The following is a 19166-nucleotide window of genomic DNA, read 5'->3' on the forward strand; positions in this document are numbered from 1 at the left end:
AGTGCTTTCTAATCCTAAACTCTAATAAGCAAGCGAAAAGATGCATCAAGAGGCATTATAAATTCAACAACTCAAAACTATAGGTATATGTATAGTGGCTGAGATGTCTTGAAAAGTAAAGAGCAAGCAACGTAAGAAAAACAAATAACGGTAACCATTCATCGTAAGAGGATCAATTATAACATATCTTCATCTCGAGTGTAGACGATAGACAAGACAGGTGTGCATGTTATGTTCCGGGGGTAGTTGGCGGAATTCACAATCGGGGAGGAGGATGTAGGTGGAATTGATGGAGGGATGAGAGAGGATCATTGTGGTTTAGGGTCGAGTCAGGTACCCAGACTTCATAATAGGCGGCGTGCGCTCCTTTCTAATCATCACAGAATAATCTGGGCCACGTGCTGACGATCACGGATAACGCTGGGTAACTTTGACGGCGATTGAAGTGTGAAGGATAAACTATATCCTCTACCGGTAGTCGGGGCCAGGGGGGCCACCGGGACCCTTCTCGTACTCACTACCGGGGCCGCTACGGCGCTGGTCGTAGCGCTAGACAATGTTAATTGGATTACCACAAGAATGACACGCGGACGTACCTTGCGCAGAGCTTCGAGGCGCTTCCTCTTGGTGTGGGTGTTGACGTAGGTTCCGATGAAGAAGCCGACGATGTTGAAGAATGGCACCCAGGTGTGCTCAGGGAGGAACTTCTGGGCGAAAGCCAGCGCCAAGGGCGAGGTGATCCAGCTGACCTTCATGACGGGGAAGAAGCCGGCCTTGACGGTAGCGCGAACCTGGTGGAAGGTACGCGCGCCAGCGATGATAGCCATAGATGTCAGGTATACGACATTTTGGATGGGAGAGACCTGTTTCCGTCGGGTCAGCAATCATGCCGTGGAGCTCAAATCGGCGATATGCGAGACGATGTACGTACAATCAGATTGCTAGCGAGAATCTGGAGCACCTTCGCCTTCAAGCTGGTACGACCTGAGAAGACCTTCTGGAGGATGCCAACAAGGACGTGGCCCAGAGGGGCGCTGATGAACATGCCGTAAAGCAGCATCTTGGGTACACGAGAGCTGAAATAGTGGCCGTGCTTGCTCACATCGTTGGCGAGATAAGAGGCGAGGAATTCTTGCGCGGAGGAGAGAACACCGGATGTCAACATCTTGGTGCGCAGCGGATTGGCCTGAAGTTCTCGTAGGTACATCTATCGCACATAACCAGTCAGTATATCCACCCTCAATTTCTCGACTTTCGCAAGTGGACGTACGGCGAGGTATCCGGTCTCGGGGTTGCCTCCAGTCAGGCGCTCGCCGACCTTATGCGCCAGCTCCTTGGTATCTGCACGGAGAGACGTCTCCGCCGCCGCCGCGCCGGCGGTGGTGGTGACAGTCTTCTTGACGTCTTCGAACTTGACCGACATGTTCGCGATAGTTGGGCGGTAAGAAGGGACCTGCAGCGATCACGGAGACGCGGTGAGCGAGAGAAAAGCAATAGAGGCAGCAGCGCGAAGACAGACGATGTGGGAAGGAAGATGGATCGAAAAGACGTGGCGGGTCAGGAACGACGACAGGAAAATATGGGGTTGGCGTTGTCGGACGAATAAAAGACACGAACAGGGGGGTGGTGTTTGTTTATGGAGAGGCTGGAGAGGCTGGCCACCAGCAGATCGGGACAACGGGGAGCTTACCGAGGTTGCGAAGCGGAGTCAATTGGCAGCACTGGGCCAGCCTAGACAACTGCCGGAGAATTGCTGCAGCTCTGCGGGAGTTCTAAACTGCACTTGATGATGCAGAGAATCAAGTCGTCTGCAAAGAATGTGGCAGAGGATGAGAAAGGGTTGCAGAGCTGGGGTGGAGGGGAATGTCAAGTCGGCCACGAGGTCGGCAGATGCTCCATTTATAAACCCGGTTGGGCTTGCGGCTTCGGACTCCGCCGTCCTCCCCCGGAACCACCGGTCGACAGTATTTATATTTTGTGATGTTGTGCATTGCTGTATATAACTCTCTAGCTTTGCTCCTTACAATGTTTGCAATAGGATCGAACTGAAATCCGCCGTGTCTTCCCCGAAACTGCCATGTTCCGCAGCTCTCGTGCCCAATTGATGCCTCAGGCAGAAGAAGATGCAATATGCCTCCAATATCACATATACTACTCATTGACATTGCCAGTTGCTTGTGCAGTGGCATGAGAGGCTAGAAAGCTAACAATGTCTTGTGAAAGGAGTAAGGTAGATAACAATGCATCTTTCTCGGATCTGCTCGATTGTGTTGAAGGGGGCACTGGGTCCTACAATGCGACGCCGAGAGAACTCACCCATCTCATGGCAGTGTTATAACACTGCTATTATCCTCGCACTTCTCCTGTATCTGAGTGTCTACCTCAGCGTCCAACCACGATGGATGACGGAATCACCCACCTAGGCTCCTATCCAGTGTTGGAGGGAGTGGCTCCAGACTCTTCATCCTCTGCCACCTTCGAGCACCTCGAAACCGTTGAGGAGACCCAGGAAACATCCCAAGCAACTTCCGATCCGTACGACACGTTCGCTTCCTCTTACTCACTGTCCACCGTACGCCCATTGGCAGTGCCAGACCCACGCCCACCTCCTCGGCATATTCAATGCTACCATGGCACTGTAACACGCCAGTGGAGGGTTGCTGATTACGAAACGTGCGATAACTGCGGTCGAAGACCATTCCTGAGATGGTTCTATCTGTGCACCGAAGACACAACTGGGTACATGTCGTTAGGCAACCGCAACGGGTCCTTTCTGAGCTCGTGGATGACAGATGCAATCCTCGCTGGCGAATACACCGATGAGCAGGAAAGAATACTAGTCGAGCAGAGGCTGGGAGTATTGGAAATGTGCGAGATGGAAAGGGACTTAGCTCAAGCTTCTCTGTCATACCACAAAGCCCGTCTCAACAGCAACGAAGCTGGGCATGCAGCGAGCATTTCTCGAGCACAGCACCTCGAATACTATTCGGAAGCCGGGCCAAGCAACGTCATCTCTCAAATGCCCACACGCCCTCCTCGCTGCCACTACAGGGCATGCCATCGCTGCGACCGCGGCCTCATAGAGAAAGCCTGGCTTCACCTCGATGAAATCTGCAGCGTTCCGAATGTCAAGCCTCCGAGCACTTGGGATCTCCGGGAGAGACCAGTGTCTGAAGTCAAGCACGTCAAGAATCTCGGCCTACGCCCCCCTGCTCCGCCGAAGCCGCCTCCTCATTCTTCGCAGTACGTATACCACGCAGCTCGAGTCCGTGCCATGAGACACCTTGCTGGCTTTAATTCGTCGATGAATCTCGCCGGGATGAGCGACTTGACAATTGTTGAAGAGAACATCGAGATGACCGAATTTTTTGCGAGCATGGACGAAATGTAATGGTGGATCACTGTGCCTTGGGTTGATAATAGGAAGTGCTGACTAGCAACAAATGCGACTGATATGGTGGAGGCCGTTCTTCTCCAGCGAGCATCTTCTGAAAACTCTCTAGTATTCAATGACAAGGACAAGGCCAAATGGAGTGGATTCTACATGGGATGATTCTAGTCAATATCTTTCGAAATCAATAACCGCGGCATTTTGCGCTTGATAGTTAGGGTAGTGGACGGGTTGAGCGAGCGGACTCTGGGTGCTGTTCACTATGCAATATGACACATTTAGCATCAAAATGAAAGTAGGATCGAGTTCCGCATTGGCAAAAATCACATAGTAAAGCGAAACTGCAATGAAGATGATAAGAGGCGGAATTGAAAGGTCGGAACTAGAAGGTGTGTCGCGACGTCGGTATCTGACGGTGAGCATTCCGAGCCTCGGCCCAAGCCGAATAGGGTAAATCAGTGGGATCGTGATCAGCCCGGAGGTATTAAGGACCGTCACCTTCGAGCTTCTTAAATTCCCCGACCCCCGTCAGTCGCGGGATTCCTCCTTTGCGCTTCATATGCTAATTTGTCACTGCATTCGCATCTCAGGAATTCATCACCATGGCAGACGACAAAGCGCCTAGCACTGAGAAGTCAGTGAGCCCCGCAGGAGGGAACTCACCTCCGTTGCCGGACAAAGTCGCTGCACGCCGACAGCTGCTGGCAGCTCTCAAGGCAGCAGATAGAATTAATGGACGACTAGACAAGTAAGGCATCTCCAGCAATTCTCAGTCCTCAGGTCTCGTCTTCAATACCACGTCCCCAGAACTCCACGAATCGTTCCTCGGCTAACAGCGGTCTACTATAGAATCATGTCTACGGCATCCGGTCAAGAACGAGTGTTCGCATTCCTCCAATACACCTCTCACGCCCTTCACCATATCCTCTCCTCAGCTCCCTGGATCGCGCTTCAAACCCGTCTCAGCCTGCTCGCCCGCCTCCGCTCAACGTCCCCCAGCGAGAAACCAGCATCACAACCCTCAACATCCCCCCTTCTCGCGCTCTCCTCCCTCATGTCCCAAGCCCGCTACCTCCTCCGCCTCCAGGGCCTCCCCTCCCTCCTCGCCTGGGGCTCTGCAACACTTAAATCCCCGCCGCCAGATAAAATCATCTACGCGCTAACACTTCTCCAAGTCCTCTCGAACATCATCTACCAGTTCCTCGAGAATATATCCTTCCTCACAGTCAAGGGCATAATCCCCGCGCGCGTTCTAGATCGCTACGGTGGGGCTGGGAAGTGGGATCTGTGGAGTACAAGGGCGTGGTTGGGGCATATTGTCCTGCAGTACTTTGTACTCTGGAGAGCGAAGGTGCTCAGGGAGAAGGCTATTGCTGGTGGAGCGTCGAAGGAGGAGCAGAATAGACTTCAAGGGGAGGTGCGCGCTTGGAAGAAGAGTCTTGTGAATAATCTTTGCTGGACGCCGCTGTGTCTTCATTGGAGTGTTGATGGGGGCGTTGGGTTTCCAGGGCAGTTGACGGGAGTGGTGAGCTTTTGTGCCGGTGCCTGGGGATTCTATGATTTGTGGAATTCGTCGAGGTAGATTGGTGCTCAAAGCAGAGGTGTTATTTGTAAATATTGTAGGAGGTAAGATGTATATGGTTTGTTCCGATAGATCTAGACTTATTGGATAAGTGTTTCATTCCAGGATACCTATAACTCGCCGATGCAGTAGAGTGCCATCGCAATAGTGGAGGCCTAGAGACTCTGAGAAAATCATAAGAAAGTCGAATCACAATGAATACCTAACTCCATGGTAAGTAGAAACGCCAAGAAAAGAGTCACAGCCACCAATGTCTCTCGATAGCCCGAGCAAGCAAGTCTATCTATACCTATAAATCTAGTCCTGGTCTGTTCTATTCTGATGCTGCACGATGTTTGTGTAAAGTTGGCTTTCCAAAAACTTATCGATCGGCCAGTGAGACGTCTCCATGGGTTTCACGGCTTCGAGGCTCCAACGGTCCGATTTAATCCAAACGGATGCACCCGCGTCCACAAGTCGTTGACTGCTAACCTGGAGATTCGCGAACATGTCGAGCTGAGATACCACGACTTGGACTTTGATTAATGGTGCCTGTCCGTTCTGTCCGCCCTCGATCTCCGAGACTATGCTGCGCTGTTTTTGGGTGAGTCCGAATACCAGCATTCCCTCAACGTGGTCAAAGGGGCTGGTTGATTGTCGGATGGTTGGCAGACTTGGTGAGTTGCCTACTTCGTCAGAGAAGTGGTGAAGTTTGTAACTGCCTAGGGTTGCAAAGAACATGTCAACTCGAGCGGACTGAGGAATGTCGGCAAAGTATTTGAGGACTGTAGGAAGCATCATGTGGCCGTAGACGAACAGCGGTGGATAATTTGAGCTTCTGATGAGATCGTCCAATTCCTCCTGTGACGGTTTTCGCATGCATGCATCGATGAGATCCCGCGGATAGCTTGCGCTCCACTGCATGTTTGGCCCGGTGTGAGGAAATACTCACTAGGCTGCCATAGGCACGAAATTCCAGTCCTTCCTGGTACTTGGACGAAAATGAGATGGTTCAGCTTAGCGCATTGACTCGAACTGAGAGAGTGAAGAAGGCTGGATGTTGAAGTTTTGAAAGCACTTTGTAGCGCCAAAGCGTATGCTAACACGTCCACTTCAGGTTCTAGATTATCCATATAACCGCGCAAGTGTGCGGATGATTTATGAACCCTAGAAAGCCAAATTGCAAAAGTTAGTTGTTCGCGAGACAGTACACTGGGCCGGGAGTGCTGGAGTCACTGTCCATGAAGGAGACATTGCGACCCGGGGTCTCGCCTGTTGCGACGTGCACTGCAAGGCTGACAACTGAAGAAAGCCTGGCAAGGCATTGTGACACCATCTGTCCTCTGTTATTTAGATGCCTTAATGAGGTTTGTCACAGCCAGGGCAGACGAGGCTTGATCCATGGTGCAATTGTTTGCCTGGAACTTGAGGCATCGTTTTCACAGGGCCACCACGGCCTTTCTTTTCGTCCCGGCTGACGCACCCATGGTAGCCTGGAGCTCGGGGAGGGGACGAGCGCAATCAATCTCTGCAGATGAGCGGATCGAAGGCGATAATAGCTGACAGAGTCAAAGCAAACCACCTTGGGAGGTTGCTACGACGGGGTTCCATACGCTTCTCCCAGGCGGTGGCGGCGGAGAACAACATTAAGCAGGCGGCTTAAGTCATCAACGGATCACCTTGGCGGTCGAGTTATCGTCACCTCTTCATAACTGGAGAGCTCCTCTGTCCACATCCGTTCTCACCTCCAACTCACTCTCTATCCACCTCTGTCTCCAACCTCATCCATCTTCCGAATTTGCTTCTTCCTTTGGGCATCTCTGTTGTCTTTGGGATTTTTCACTCCTGCTTTCTTTTCATTCTCGCTTCTCCCTCGCATTTCCTTCCGTTTGCTGGGCGTTTCCAGGTTCGGCACAATTAACCTCTTGCGTGAACTCTCCTTGAGTCTACGTTTCGCACACAATTTCTCTGTCTAGACATCTCTCTGCGACTCCCAGTCAAAATGAGCTCAGATCAAGATCACAAGAAGAAGCTTCTGTACGTCATCAGGTTCCGGCTGTTCCTGTCCAGTCGATAAGCTAACCTTCTTAGCGATGCTTCCGGTGCCGAGAAGAAAGAGGTAATGCCAGGAACGAAGAGCCTCTCGACGCTAGATTACTGACCACCATCAGGAGCTTGACACTTCCACAGCTATCTTGAAGAAGAAGAAGAAGCCCAACTCTCTAATGTGAGTTGTCGTGTCCGTGAGCTCGAAGCTGCTCAAAGTACTCACGTTGCCACTCACTCTCAGTGTTACCGATGCCGTTAGCGATGATAACTCTACGATTTCTCTTTCCAACAACACCATGGATGTCCTCGGTCTCTTCAGAGGCGACACAGTGATGGTCCGTGGCAAGAAGCGCAAGGAGACTATTCTTATTGTCCTTGCCGATGACGAACTTGATGATGGAAGCGCCCGTATCAACAGGGTCGTCCGGCACAACCTCCGCGTGAAGCACGGAGACATCATCACTGTTCACCCTTGCCCCGATATCAAATATGTGAGTTCTCTTGCCACCCTGTGCGACTTCGGCGGTGGCTAATCGCTTTTGGGAGTAGGCCAAGCGTATTGCCGTCCTTCCCATCGCCGATACAGTCGAGGGCCTGACCGGGTCTCTCTTTGACGTTTACCTTGCCCCATACTTCCGTGATGGATACAGGCCTGTTAAGCAGGGAGACCTCTTCACAGTGCGAGGAGGTATGAGGCAGGTTGAGTTCAAGGTCGTGGAAGTTGATGCTCCAGATTACGGCATTGTTGCCCCAGAAACCATTATTCACAGCGAGGGCGAGCCAATTCAGCGTGAAGATGAGGAGAACAACCTGAACGAAGTTGGCTACGATGATATTGGTGGTTGCCGGAAACAGATGGCTCAGATCCGTGAATTGGTTGAGCTCCCACTTCGCCACCCCCAGTTGTTCAAGTCCATCGGTATTAAGCCTCCCCGTGGTATCCTCATGTACGGCCCTCCCGGTACTGGTAAGACGCTCATGGCTCGAGCTGTGGCGAACGAGACGGGTGCCTTTTTCTTCCTGATCAACGGTCCCGAGATTATGTCCAAGATGGCTGGTGAATCCGAGTCGAATCTCCGCAAGGCCTTCGAGGAGGCCGAGAAGAACTCCCCCGCTATTATTTTCATCGATGAGATCGATTCCATCGCGCCAAAGCGTGAGAAGACCAACGGAGAGGTTGAGCGCCGTGTCGTCTCTCAGCTTCTGACTCTCATGGACGGTATGAAGGCACGCTCCAACGTTGTCGTCATGGCCGCAACCAACCGCCCCAACTCCATCGATCCTGCCCTTCGTCGTTTCGGCCGCTTCGACCGTGAGGTCGACATTGGTATCCCCGACCCAACTGGCCGTCTGGAGATTCTCTCCATCCACACCAAGAACATGAAGCTTGGCGAGGATGTCGACCTCGAGACTATCGCTGCTGAGACTCATGGTTACGTTGGTTCCGATCTTGCTTCTCTCTGCTCCGAAGCTGCCATGCAACAGATTCGTGAGAAGATGGATCTTATTGATCTTGATGAAGACACAATTGATGCCGAGGTTCTTGATTCTCTGGGTGTTACCATGGAGAACTTCCGCTACGCTCTCGGCGTCTCCAACCCCTCCGCTCTCCGCGAGGTTGCTGTTGTCGAAGTGCCCAACGTTCGCTGGGAGGACATTGGTGGCCTGGAGGAGGTCAAGCGCGAGCTTATCGAGAGCGTTCAGTACCCTGTGGACCACCCCGAGAAGTTCCAGAAGTTCGGTCTGTCACCTTCTCGCGGTGTTCTGTTCTATGGTCCTCCTGGTACTGGTAAGACCATGCTTGCCAAGGCCGTCGCCAACGAGTGTGCCGCCAACTTCATCTCTGTCAAGGGTCCTGAGCTGCTGAGTATGTGGTTCGGTGAATCTGAGAGCAACATCCGTGATATCTTCGACAAGGCTCGTGCCGCTGCCCCTTGCGTTGTTTTCCTTGACGAATTGGACTCGATCGCCAAGTCCCGTGGTGGTTCCGTCGGAGATGCTGGTGGTGCTTCTGACCGTGTCGTCAACCAGCTTCTTACTGGTCAGTATTTGCATTTTCTGATAATTGGCACATACTAACGTCAAATAGAAATGGACGGCATGACGTCGAAGAAGAACGTCTTCGTTATCGGTGCTACTAACAGACCCGAGCAACTCGACGCTGCTCTAGTGCGTCCCGGTCGTCTCGATACTCTGGTCTATGTTCCTCTCCCCGACCAGGCTTCTCGCGAGGGTATTCTCAAGGCTCAGCTTCGCAAGACCCCTGTTGCTGGCGATGTCGATATTGAGTTCATTGCCAGCAAGACCCACGGTTTCTCTGGTGCCGATCTTGGCTTCGTCACGCAGCGCGCTGTCAAGCTTGCTATTAAGGAGTCCATCTCTGCCGACATTGACCGCCAGAAGCAGCGTGAGGCTAATGGTGAGGATATCAAGATGGAGGATGAGGAAGAGGAGGGTGAAGACCCTGTCCCCGAGCTCACGAGGGCCCACTTTGAAGAGGCCATGAAGACGGCGCGACGGTCCGTTAGCGATGTGGAGATCCGCAGGTATGAGGCTTTCGCCCAGAGCTTGAAGAACTCTGGTGGTAGCTCTTTCTTCCGCTTCCCCTCCGCAAATGAGGTTGCGGATGAGAGCAACACATTCGGTGAAGCCGGTAATGACGACAGCCTCTATGATTAGACTGCTTTTCCTACATAATCCCTTATGTTTCAACACTAGTTAGATCTAGCCGAGGCGGAATATAGGCTCCTGCGATAGGGACCACTCCCCTTGACGATATTAAACGAACACGTTGGTTTTGACTTGTTTCTTTCCCTTCGAGTAGTCAAGTGCCTGTGCTTTATAGTGGATGTTAACTCAGCTATCAATCAAATGGTTGTATATTGACCATAGTAAAGTGTTGTACATATAAATGCTGGTATAAAAAGGAATTCCACCAATCAACACCACAAACCCTATGACGCCTGTAAAGAAAAGTTCCCAACCAGTCCTATAAAAACAAGTAAGCCCGAATTCATGAAACAACTCCTTTTCAACGCAGATCCGCCATCTTCAGTTCGAATTCTTAACCAGCTTCCCCTGTTTCGACTTCTTCTCCGCCTTCTTCGCTGGACTCGCCTCCCCATTCACCCCTGGCCTTTTCTCCCCCACCTCAACAGCAATATTACTACTCGATGGTCCACCTCCCCCAGACCCTCCACCCCCTTCCTCATCCTCCAACACAACAACCTCCCTAAGAACATCCTTAATCGCCCTAACTCCCTGCTCAACAACGACACTCGGAATCCGCACATCCACGCCCGAAAACTGGAATTCGTTCCCCGAATCTATATCCCCATTCCCATTCCCATTGCTATTGCTGTACTCTGAGTCCTCGAGAAACGGGTGTGAGCGGCCCTGCGCAGAGGCCACGACTGCTTCGACGACATCGTCGAACCGTTCGCATCGGTTTGCGCGGAGGAGTTCGAGACTCAGCCGTCGGATCTTGTCCGTCCAGCCTAGTCGTTGCAGGGTTGAGAGCAGTGTTATGTGGATTTCGTCGAGAGCGGAGGTTGTGGCCAGGTGTGTGAGGAGGTCGGTTTCTAGGTCTGTGCCTGATGGGGTGGAGGTTGGTGATGGAGGCATTTTGCTTGCGGTTTGCGATAGGTCGTATTGGGAGGGAAAGGTTGTAGGTATCTCGTGGAAGGTCGACGGAGGTAGACGGGGCGGCGTCGGCGTTCGGTGTTGCTGGTGAGTGTCTCGGTGGCGCAAGTTCGGATAGTGATTCGGATATAATGTGGATTCGAGTATTCTGAAGACCTCTGGGGGGTGATCGTGAAGAATAAGGACAGTGGTGAGCAGAACCGCAAGACGGTTTGAGTATAAAGAAAGTCGAACGTCGGCGACTCGGCGGCGGAGAAAATGCGCCAGGCGGAGGAGCGATCTGCGCCGAGAGGATCGGGGAGCTTCCGGCTGCGATAGCGCGAGTTGTACGTTTTCTTCTGGGTTGATATAGTGAAGAGCTTGAAGTGAGAGTAGAAGCTGTAGTAAGATGTGTTCAAACTTCAGATGAGCAAATGCTAAGGTTGGTTGGTTGGAGCTCGCGGTAAGCGGAATTAAGGTCGAGGGACGGGTATACTAAGCCGCCGAACAATGATAAATGAAGGTTATTGTCTGGCTAACACTTACATTTCCTCAATAACGACTATGATGAGCGGTGAAAATTATAGAACGGAAAAGAGCATTTTATGAGAGTAATAATAGGCTACCTGCTTTTACTGCAACAAAATTTTTTATATTGCTTATGTTGTTTGGGTTGCCGCGAAATATATAGATCATGATCTGCTCCCACAAGAGACTTTCACACCTGTACTTGGGCATATTCTTGACTCACTACACTCAATAAAAGGCCGATAATGGCGCTACGGTCTAACTATTCTACGATTGAGTGTACCGAAGTGCCCTACGGCTGGATAGTGGAACACTTGCATAAGGCTTAAGCGCCCTTCGTGCCGTTAAGGAGGAATAAGGCCAGCAGCGAGATATTTATAGCTTCCGGATTCCGAAGCGGGCGCTTGAGTAGCGGTGGGGAATGGGGATGAGGGACAATTGCCTTAGCTACGGAGTATAGAGTAATTGGCCTCCAATGGTACCGGACCTACCAGTGATAAGCTAAGCAAGCCGTCAAAGGGGAACAACTGTCTCCGTACAAAGTATGCATGAGCTGATGCAGGGTAAAGTTGGAAAGGCAGCAGTTCGACGCCTGCATCAAATGAGAGGGAGTTGCTTATTTTTATCAAGAAATAGTTTCCCAACAGAGAAGAACACCCGGGTTTCGTCTAAGCGATTGCACGAAGAGCGATCCTTTTCAAGTTACCAAGCGTAAGCAAGGTAGTCCGTAGTGGTACTAACGACTGCAACTGGGGGCTGGTCGAAAGAACTCAGGTGGCTGACGTATAGAACATTCGTAACATCTACCTGATTTGGATATGCAGCCGCGAAAGGAGGTTAGGAAGTTAGGAACTGGGCGACGGCGACATCGACAACGAAAGTGAGAGGCAAATGCACTGGCTCACTGCTCAGAGTGTTGGGTATGGAGCTGAAAAGCTGGTCCGGCGGACGGCGGCGGAGGATTTGGGGCCCCTAAATAGCCAAATAAGTAAAGGCTCCGGCACTATTGGATTCTGACAGCATTGGCCCAGGTCATCTTGAGCAATAGTAAACAATATTGATCCTGACAAAATTGCCTGTCCATTCAAGACTCGCCGTTGATTCTTGTCAAGTCAACGCCCGAAACTAGTAGGAATGCGTGTGCAATAGTTGTCTTGAATGGACCAGCCAGCGTCGGCAATTGATATTAGTGCCAGGGGATCTCCCCTATTCCTGTCTTATCGAAGATTCTCTCAGATGGATGGATTGCTTTCATAGATTGACGATCCACTGAGTGCTTTGCACAAGGCAATGGTGCTTGGAGGCTGCTTCTTGGCTGGGGATGCAAGGATGAGAGAGATCCCCAACGGCGTGGTCATTGATTAATTGGCAGTGCATGATCGTATATTCATTGTCGGGATAAAGGAGCAAGTGAAGAGAGAATCAAACTTAATTCTTTGCAAGGGTGTATTAATAGAGCAGCTTGTCCTCGACTCGTCCGCCAGCCTTTCTGACCTCGAGTGTCTAGACTGGCATCACGTGCGACGATCCGACTCTTGCTTGCTTCTTGCTTCTTCTTTGGGTTGCCAGAGAGCAGATCAATTTACTTCATCTCGCCATCTTTTCTCCCTTCTGCCAGCTGTATCTCTGCATTTTCGTCATCCTTCCTCTCTCCCGCTTTTCGTATCGGCAGAATCCCAAGCGAGCGCTTTCGCGCCATCTTCCATCCTTGCTCCAAACAAGATCGTCTCTGCCTGAGCTTCCCCGCCTTCACTCATCACCACCGCTGCTGGCGCTAACGATCAATCACACTCCTTCACGGTTCTGACTTTCTCATTTGAAACATCCTTTCATCTGAATAATCCGGATCTGCCGACTCACCGTTTGCCTTGCGATAATCATTTCGAGCTACCGAGTTCTTCGTCCCTGGCCGACCATTCTATATGCTGTACCTGCTTGGCGGAACCGCGCACAATCCTCCGATCTGAATCTGAGGGTGAATGACACAGATCCTACGTTTCGCCGGTCCTTGAATACCCATACTTGCTTTTGGCTATTACTCGGTCCTCAACTGCGCCGCCTTTAGCCGCACGGCGTCCGCTACTCCTCTCGTCTTCATCGTGGGCTTTGACGTCGTAAGCTGCTAGCCGCCATGTCGCTCCACACATCCTACCACGCAGACTCCGACGCGGACGACGAGTACGAGCGCAGTGTCATCACATCCCCTCACTTGGCTACAGACTCGGAAGGGTCCGCCTCAGAATCCGAGTTTCCGTCCGCAGAACCTACTCCCACCTTTGCACACAAGGATGACAACCCGAAGTCGCCGAAGACAATCATCACAGAATGGAGCGCCGAGGAATGTGCGAGCTATGTCGCCTCTTTGGGACTTCGCCAATACTGTCAAGCGTTTGTCGGTAAGTCTCGCCGCCGCGAGGGGTAAGGCGCCGCTAACATTGACTGTAGATAACGGTATTGTTGGCGAGGCGCTGATCGCGTTACGGCATGACGAACTGAAGGAAATGGGAATTGCTAGTGTGGGACATCGGTTGACAATTTTGAAGAACGTCTATGAGACGAAAGTCAAGCAAGACATTCCACTCGATGCCGATCATTACATCCCTTTATGTATGTTTCGAGGTACTCTATCTCTGATGACTGTTCTAATAGAGTGATAGCTGCCGATCAAAGCATGAATGAGAATGCGACCCAGGACGATATCGCCCGACTGATTCAGTCAATCCGACTCCGAGACGAACGAATAGTTAGCGTGGAGTCCGAGTTGCGGCGTGTTCTTGAAGACTATCGACGACTGAGGGAGGAACTACTGCCGGTTTTCAAAATGGCCAAAGATAGATCCCAACCGCTACCTCCGCCAACTGCTGTACCGGCCTCGGATAACTACCATGACAGCTCATTATCAGGCTCAACACTTACACCCCAGCCGTCCGGTATCACCATCCTCGATCGATCAGGCTCTATTATCTCTCGGACATTTTCTAAGCGCGTGCACGGAGGTACCACGCCTAAGAACAGCTCTCCGACTCATATACCTTCCTCTGTCCATGAGAGGACGTACAACGACGGCGCCACACTCGATCCGTCCGCGGCCGCTGTCGCTGCTTCATCGCATTTGAGCACCATAAACGGAAAGTCACAGCTATCGCCAAACCTGCCGTCACCGACTTCTCCTGGAAATCATTACGGCGCCCCCCAGACTCTCGCATCACGGGCGTACACACAACCAGGCTCTGCTCGTAGCCACTATGACCACAATGAAGACACCCTACAACCGCAATCTCGATCGGACCGCTTGCAGCATACCCCATCAATAGCTACGCGGTCTGAGATTCCTTCTCGATCTGATTCTAGGGCAGGGGGTGAAACTCCAAGCGTGGAGATCTTCAAATCTTTCCGCGTCTCTGTTGACGATCCATGTTATAAAGTTCTTCCGGCTGCCCTCAAGAAGTACAACATCAATGGTGATTGGAAACAATATGCGCTTTACATTGTATACGGTGATCAAGAACGTTGTCTCGGGCTGGAGGAGCGGCCGCTTATCCTTTTCAAGCAGCTAGAAAAGGAAGGACGAAAGCCCATGTTCATGCTGCGCAAACAGCAACATGCACCAGAAACCACCAATGCTTATCCCACCAGCGGGGGATCAGCGCCCAACAGCGCCGGCTTTGAAGGGCGGCAAGCGCAGATCAATCTTCCCGGTGGAGTCTTGTGAGAGTAGCCGGATTCGACAAAGCGTGCGATATGTTTGAGATACCCCTCTACTCGAGGCTGTTCGATTACACTTCTTAGTTCTCACCCTTCTTCTTTTCACCACATCACTTCTTATTTTGAACATACCCTTAGTGGCAAACTTGCGCGGCGCCTGGCGTTGATGGATTGGCTACGGAAAATTTGGAACCGCATCATTAGCGTGGCTCATCAATCTAGCTATAAAGCATATCATGGCTTTCTGGAGTAATTGGATCCTTTTCTATAAGTAGTAGGCTTATATCACAGAATACTCAAGTCAGCCTCCGGCCGGCTAGTGGAAGACCGCTCTGTGCAACTGCTCAACTGTAAGCCGCAACCAGGCCTTACTTCTTCTCAAGTCATTGCCACAACAGGAAATAACAAGTGTTACTTAGGACAATTCGACGCGTCTATTATACTCCGCGGATCCCTCCACACGGAAAGTAAGGACGGTTCCCATCGGCAGCTTTCACTATGTTCCCGATTCGGCATGGCGGCTCACAACCCCTCTGTCTACACCTGGGGCAGCCTCGTCTCAAGACTAAGCCCCTCCTTCACCTCCTCGCCACCTCTCTTTAGAGTGTCTGTACAGTGCGGCTGATGGGATGGACCCCTGCAGCCGTAGAACCTAAGCCGTCACTTTCATCGATAATGATCACCCTGTGCCATGACGACTATACTATCGGATGGATTTGCGCCCTCCCGCTGGAGATGGCCGCCGCAAAAGCGATGCTGGACGAGATTCACGAGGGCTTGCCGGTCCAACCGAACGACCACAATGCCTATACCCTTGGGAAGATCGGGAAACATAATGTCGTGATAGCTTGTTTACCCACCGGCGATTACGGTACCGCCTCTGCTTCTACGGTAGCAATGCAGTTGCTCTCAAGTTTTCGAGCGATCAGAGCTGGCTTACTGGTGGGCATAGGGGGTGGAATACCGAGTGACGAGGTCGATATCAGGTTGGGAGATGTTGTGGTCGGAGTTCCAACCAGTAGAACAACTCTCGGAGGCGTCGTCCAGTATGACCTTGGAAAGGCTGTTCGTGACGGCAGGTTCGAGCGAACAGGTGCCCTGAACCGCCCGCCACAGATCCTTGCGACGGCTGTCTCCAAGCTGCAAGCTGTCCATCAAATGGAAGGGAGTCGAATCCCCTCTTTCGTTGACGAAATCGGAAAGAAGTATCCTAGGATGCGAGATGCCTATACTGTGTCTTACCTTCAGGATAGGTTGTTCGATGCAAGGTATCCCCATGTTAAATTAATGAATTTCCCGAAATCCACATGTAGCAAGTGCAAATCGACACGGCTCATCAATCGACCCGCCAGATCAAACAGCGATCCCGTGGTGCATTATGGAATAATAGCCTCTGGCAACCAAGTGGTCAAGGATAGTCACCTAAGGGATCGCCTAGGGCGAGGGCTCGGTGCATACTGCGTGGAAATGGAAGCTGCTGGCTTGGTCAACAATTACCCGTGCCTTGTTGTTCGTGGAATATGTGATTACGCCGATTCGCATAAGAATAAAGAGTGGCAGGGTTATGCAGCCGCGGTTGCTGCTGCGTACGGCAAAGAGCTCCTCTTGATGACCTCGGACAGCTCAGTCAATCGAAAGGAAATTCCATCGAATGCTAGGCTCGCTGGGAGAGGTCATACTGACCGTACTACGGCTTACTTGAAGATGCGAGAGCAAGGTGAGTGGTTTGCTTCTGACAAGGTGACATCGTGGGACTGATATGCAATTCTAGACTGTCTACGGTCACTTCAGCTCTCCAATATTGACATTCCCCGTTTGCTCCATAAAGGGATTATCGAAACAAAATGGAAAGAGGTGTTTGGTATTAAAGCATATAACGAATGGTACACAGGCGATGGCGGCGGTGGTCTTATTTGGATCAAGGGCAAACCAGGCTCGGGCAAATCCACATTCATGAAACACGCTTTTTGTCGGGCAGTTGAAGAGCTGCGAGACACTGGTGCCTCGATTGCCGGGTTCTTTTTCAACGGCTGAGAACGGGATTTGCGGTGGAGCCAGCTGGATCTTTTCAAAGCCCTCCTTTACCAGTTATTCCAAGCGAATCACAACGAGCTCTCTCTGTTCATGGAGACATATGGGGATAAGTTTCAAAATCCGGGGTCAGTGGACTGGACTGAGCGAGAGTTGAGGTCCTTTTTGTGTTCCATGTGTACAGACTCTCAACTACCCAAGATTCTGCTCTATGTGGACGGCCTGGATGAGTGCAATGATGATGGGATGAGAGACCTAGCAATGTACTTCAGTGAGCTAACGGCAACAGCGAAGGCAGTCGGCGCCAAACTTAGCGTCTGTTTGTCGAGCAGAGAATATTCAAAGGTCAGCGTTGAGGGGTGTGCTGAGATTTTTATTGACCGATTGAACGTGGATGATATTCAACATTACGTGCATCAGAAGCTCAAGATAGCCGGGGTGATAGAGCATGCCGGGTGGCTCGAATTGGGGAACTTAATCGTCCAGAAATCTGCTGGTGTCTTCCTTTGGGTCGTTATTGTGGTGGATGCCGTCTTGAAGGACTGGGACCATGGTAAAGGCTTCAAATATCTCCTCAGACGGCTCCGAGAGACCCCCCCGGCTTTGGAACAGCTCTATGAACAGATACTGTCTACTGTTGATGAGAAAGAGATTGAGATGACGCTGAAGTTCTTTTCCTGGGTGATATTTGCAGCGAAGCCTCTTCGCTTAGTGGAGTGGCATCATATCCTTGCATGGATCAAAGACACACCGCCAGCCTCCCTACGTGAGTGGCGCGAATCTGACCATTTTACTGAAACAGCCTGGCAACTGGAACGACAGATTCGAAGCATATCTAAAGGCTTGGTTGAAGTAAAGGCAAAGCAACCGCAGCTCGTCAATGACGACGGAAACTCCATCAATGGCGAGGCTGGGTCTTTGAACAGTGAAGAAGGCGAAACACGGATAGTTCAAGTAATCCACAGCTCACTTGCAGAGTTTTTTCTTTCAGGGCGGGGTTTCAATATGTTCAAACACGCCATGGAATCCTATGCTTCCGGAGACATCAACATCCTTACCACATGTTTAAATTATCTCTGTATACCAGAACTAGATGCCCTGGCACTTCGGCGGCAGGAGGCTGGACTAGATGACTCCATGGGAAGAAGAGAATCGATGGATAGCTCGCAACAGCGAAAGGATAGTATCAAACGGTCGGCTAGTGAGGCGAGTTTTGGGTCATCGGCATCGAACTATGCGGTCTCACTACAACCAAAGAAACGTAAGGAAAGCGACGATGGCTCAACAGCGCCTAAGTCACCCGCACTATCCCTGCCTGATTTTGAGATCGAGCCCGCTACACCAGAAGAGATCGCTCAGCCTTGGCTCAATGGCAGGAGTCTTGCTCTGGAGCAGTATTTGCGCGATTCTATCTCGGCAGCCGGACTTGACGTGGTGGAGAGAGCGGCAAGCGAGATAGCCAGCCACCGTTCCGGAGACGACTTCTCCCAGATTCTCGAAGACTATCCTGCTCTATTACCCTACGCCCTGGATGCGTTTACCTTCCATGCCGAGAGCACGGAAGAATGGGGCGCTCATCCGAAGAACGCTCCTGATCGACTTAGATCTGAAGATCTCTGGCAGCGCTGGATATACCTAGCAGATACACACCAGTTCGATACAACATTACTATACTTTGCTGCAGAAAAAGGGCTGACCTCATGGATTGATCATTTATTATCCGATGGTATGGATGCGAACACCAAGGGCGGGGAGCACCTTTATCCCCTCATTACTGCGATGGCGCATGGGCACGGCAAAGCAGCAGCGCTGCTTTTGAAGCACGGAGCTAACCCAAGCCTACCGGACAATATGAACAATTCGCCGCTACATCACGTTGCGCAAGCTGATCAACGTGATCTACTACCTCGCCTTATTGAATATCTGACGCGCGATGGACTTTCTGCTTCAAGAGTGCTGACGGCCTCTAACCATCTCGGACAAACACCGCTTCACCTGTCTGTGCAAAGAAATCATGCATCTATGACTGAAACTCTTCTGGAACTCGGAGCAGACCCGAACCAGGCTGATGTCTTCGGCGAGACTGCTCTTCACTATGCTTGTAAAGGCGAGCAGCAAGGCTTAGCGGTTTGCCAGATTCTTCTGGTAAATGGAGCGTTAAGAAACACACTGAACAGAAGTGAGCTTGTGCCAAGTGAGCTTGCACTTCGAACAGGGTTTTTAGATGCAGTGTCACTGATCAACAGTCATCCCGGGGCATCTGATACGCAATTAAATCTA

The 19166-nt window shown here is 51.3% G+C and overlaps 8 protein-coding genes across 8 annotated transcripts; 5 read left to right on the forward strand and 3 right to left on the reverse strand.

Moving 5' to 3' along the window:
• Positions 1-41: 41 nt before the first annotated feature.
• BJY04DRAFT_184730 (Mpv17/PMP22 family protein) lies at positions 42-1853 on the reverse strand. The gene is made up of 4 exons (XM_073710659.1): positions 1271-1853; positions 932-1207; positions 597-863; positions 42-549 (listed from the first exon to the last, which is right to left on the reverse strand). The coding sequence occupies exons 1-4, from the start codon at positions 1421-1423 to the stop codon at positions 469-471; spliced, it is 777 nt and encodes a 258-aa protein (XP_073573290.1). The 5' UTR covers positions 1424-1853; the 3' UTR covers positions 42-468.
• Positions 1854-1859: 6 nt separating this feature from the next.
• On the forward strand, positions 1860-3749 carry BJY04DRAFT_184731 (uncharacterized protein). Its single transcript, XM_073710660.1, has one exon. The coding sequence runs from the start codon at positions 2399-2401 to the stop codon at positions 3389-3391; it is 993 nt and encodes a 330-aa protein (XP_073573291.1). The 5' UTR covers positions 1860-2398; the 3' UTR covers positions 3392-3749.
• A 148-nt stretch (positions 3750-3897) lies between these two features.
• BJY04DRAFT_184732 (uncharacterized protein) lies at positions 3898-5062 on the forward strand. The gene is made up of 2 exons (XM_073710661.1): positions 3898-4139; positions 4241-5062. Exons 1-2 carry the CDS (start codon positions 3994-3996, stop codon positions 4971-4973), a joined length of 879 nt encoding a protein of 292 aa, XP_073573292.1. The 5' UTR covers positions 3898-3993; the 3' UTR covers positions 4974-5062.
• A 1-nt stretch (position 5063) lies between these two features.
• BJY04DRAFT_184733 (uncharacterized protein) lies at positions 5064-6547 on the reverse strand. Its single transcript, XM_073710662.1, has one exon. It carries the CDS (start codon positions 5874-5876, stop codon positions 5271-5273), a length of 606 nt encoding a protein of 201 aa, XP_073573293.1. The 5' UTR covers positions 5877-6547; the 3' UTR covers positions 5064-5270.
• Position 6548: 1 nt separating this feature from the next.
• cdc48 (AAA family ATPase CDC48) lies at positions 6549-9868 on the forward strand. The gene is made up of 6 exons (XM_073710663.1): positions 6549-6989; positions 7044-7071; positions 7124-7179; positions 7243-7492; positions 7551-9042; positions 9091-9868. The coding sequence occupies exons 1-6, from the start codon at positions 6955-6957 to the stop codon at positions 9678-9680; spliced, it is 2451 nt and encodes an 816-aa protein (XP_073573294.1). The 5' UTR covers positions 6549-6954; the 3' UTR covers positions 9681-9868.
• BJY04DRAFT_184741 (uncharacterized protein) lies at positions 9869-11005 on the reverse strand. The gene has a single exon (XM_073710664.1). The coding sequence runs from the start codon at positions 10623-10625 to the stop codon at positions 10053-10055; it is 573 nt and encodes a 190-aa protein (XP_073573295.1). The 5' UTR covers positions 10626-11005; the 3' UTR covers positions 9869-10052.
• Positions 11006-12644: 1639 nt separating this feature from the next.
• Positions 12645-15104, forward strand: BJY04DRAFT_184743 (adaptor protein STE50). The gene is made up of 3 exons (XM_073710665.1): positions 12645-13546; positions 13596-13757; positions 13808-15104. The coding sequence occupies exons 1-3, from the start codon at positions 13282-13284 to the stop codon at positions 14860-14862; spliced, it is 1482 nt and encodes a 493-aa protein (XP_073573296.1). The 5' UTR covers positions 12645-13281; the 3' UTR covers positions 14863-15104.
• Positions 15105-15530: 426 nt separating this feature from the next.
• On the forward strand, positions 15531-16889 carry BJY04DRAFT_216305 (nucleoside phosphorylase domain-containing protein; the record flags this gene model as incomplete). Its single annotated transcript, XM_073715707.1, has 2 exons — positions 15531-16572; positions 16627-16889. 2 exons carry the CDS (start codon positions 15531-15533, stop codon positions 16887-16889), a joined length of 1305 nt encoding a protein of 434 aa, XP_073573297.1.
• Positions 16890-19166: the final 2277 nt, after the last annotated feature.

Source organism: Aspergillus karnatakaensis, assembly GCF_047715665.1.
Source record: "Aspergillus karnatakaensis strain CBS 102800 unplaced genomic scaffold BJY04scaffold_14, whole genome shotgun sequence".
NCBI lineage: Eukaryota > Fungi > Ascomycota > Eurotiomycetes > Eurotiales > Aspergillaceae > Aspergillus > Aspergillus karnatakaensis.

What these genes read in the sequence shown, in the direction of transcription:
- BJY04DRAFT_184732 (XM_073710661.1), top strand. Translation starts at nt 3,994, where the DNA reads ATGGCAGACGACAAAGCGCCTAGCACTGAGAAGTCAGTGAGCCCCGCA. An exon ending in ATTAATGGACGACTAGACAA is followed by an intron (nt 4,140 to 4,240) that starts GTAAGGCATCTC and finishes GGTCTACTATAG; the next exon opens with AATCATGTCTACGGCATCCG.
- BJY04DRAFT_184731 (XM_073710660.1), top strand. Translation starts at nt 2,399, where the DNA reads ATGGATGACGGAATCACCCACCTAGGCTCCTATCCAGTGTTGGAGGGA.
- BJY04DRAFT_184743 (XM_073710665.1), top strand. Translation starts at nt 13,282, where the DNA reads ATGTCGCTCCACACATCCTACCACGCAGACTCCGACGCGGACGACGAG. An exon ending in ATACTGTCAAGCGTTTGTCG is followed by an intron (nt 13,547 to 13,595) that starts GTAAGTCTCGCC and finishes CATTGACTGTAG; the next exon opens with ATAACGGTATTGTTGGCGAG. An exon ending in CGATCATTACATCCCTTTAT is followed by an intron (nt 13,758 to 13,807) that starts GTATGTTTCGAG and finishes ATAGAGTGATAG; the next exon opens with CTGCCGATCAAAGCATGAAT.
- BJY04DRAFT_184730 (XM_073710659.1), bottom strand. Translation starts at nt 1,423, where the DNA reads ATGTCGGTCAAGTTCGAAGACGTCAAGAAGACTGTCACCACCACCGCC. An exon ending in TTCTCGCTAGCAATCTGATT is followed by an intron (nt 864 to 931) that starts GTACGTACATCG and finishes CGACGGAAACAG; the next exon opens with GTCTCTCCCATCCAAAATGT. An exon ending in GCCTCGAAGCTCTGCGCAAG is followed by an intron (nt 550 to 596) that starts GTACGTCCGCGT and finishes AACATTGTCTAG; the next exon opens with CGCTACGACCAGCGCCGTAG.
- BJY04DRAFT_184741 (XM_073710664.1), bottom strand. Translation starts at nt 10,625, where the DNA reads ATGCCTCCATCACCAACCTCCACCCCATCAGGCACAGACCTAGAAACC.
- cdc48 (XM_073710663.1), top strand. Translation starts at nt 6,955, where the DNA reads ATGAGCTCAGATCAAGATCACAAGAAGAAGCTTCT. An exon ending in CCGGTGCCGAGAAGAAAGAG is followed by an intron (nt 7,072 to 7,123) that starts GTAATGCCAGGA and finishes GACCACCATCAG; the next exon opens with GAGCTTGACACTTCCACAGC. An exon ending in AAGAAGCCCAACTCTCTAAT is followed by an intron (nt 7,180 to 7,242) that starts GTGAGTTGTCGT and finishes ACTCACTCTCAG; the next exon opens with TGTTACCGATGCCGTTAGCG.
- BJY04DRAFT_184733 (XM_073710662.1), bottom strand. Translation starts at nt 5,876, where the DNA reads ATGCAGTGGAGCGCAAGCTATCCGCGGGATCTCATCGATGCATGCATG.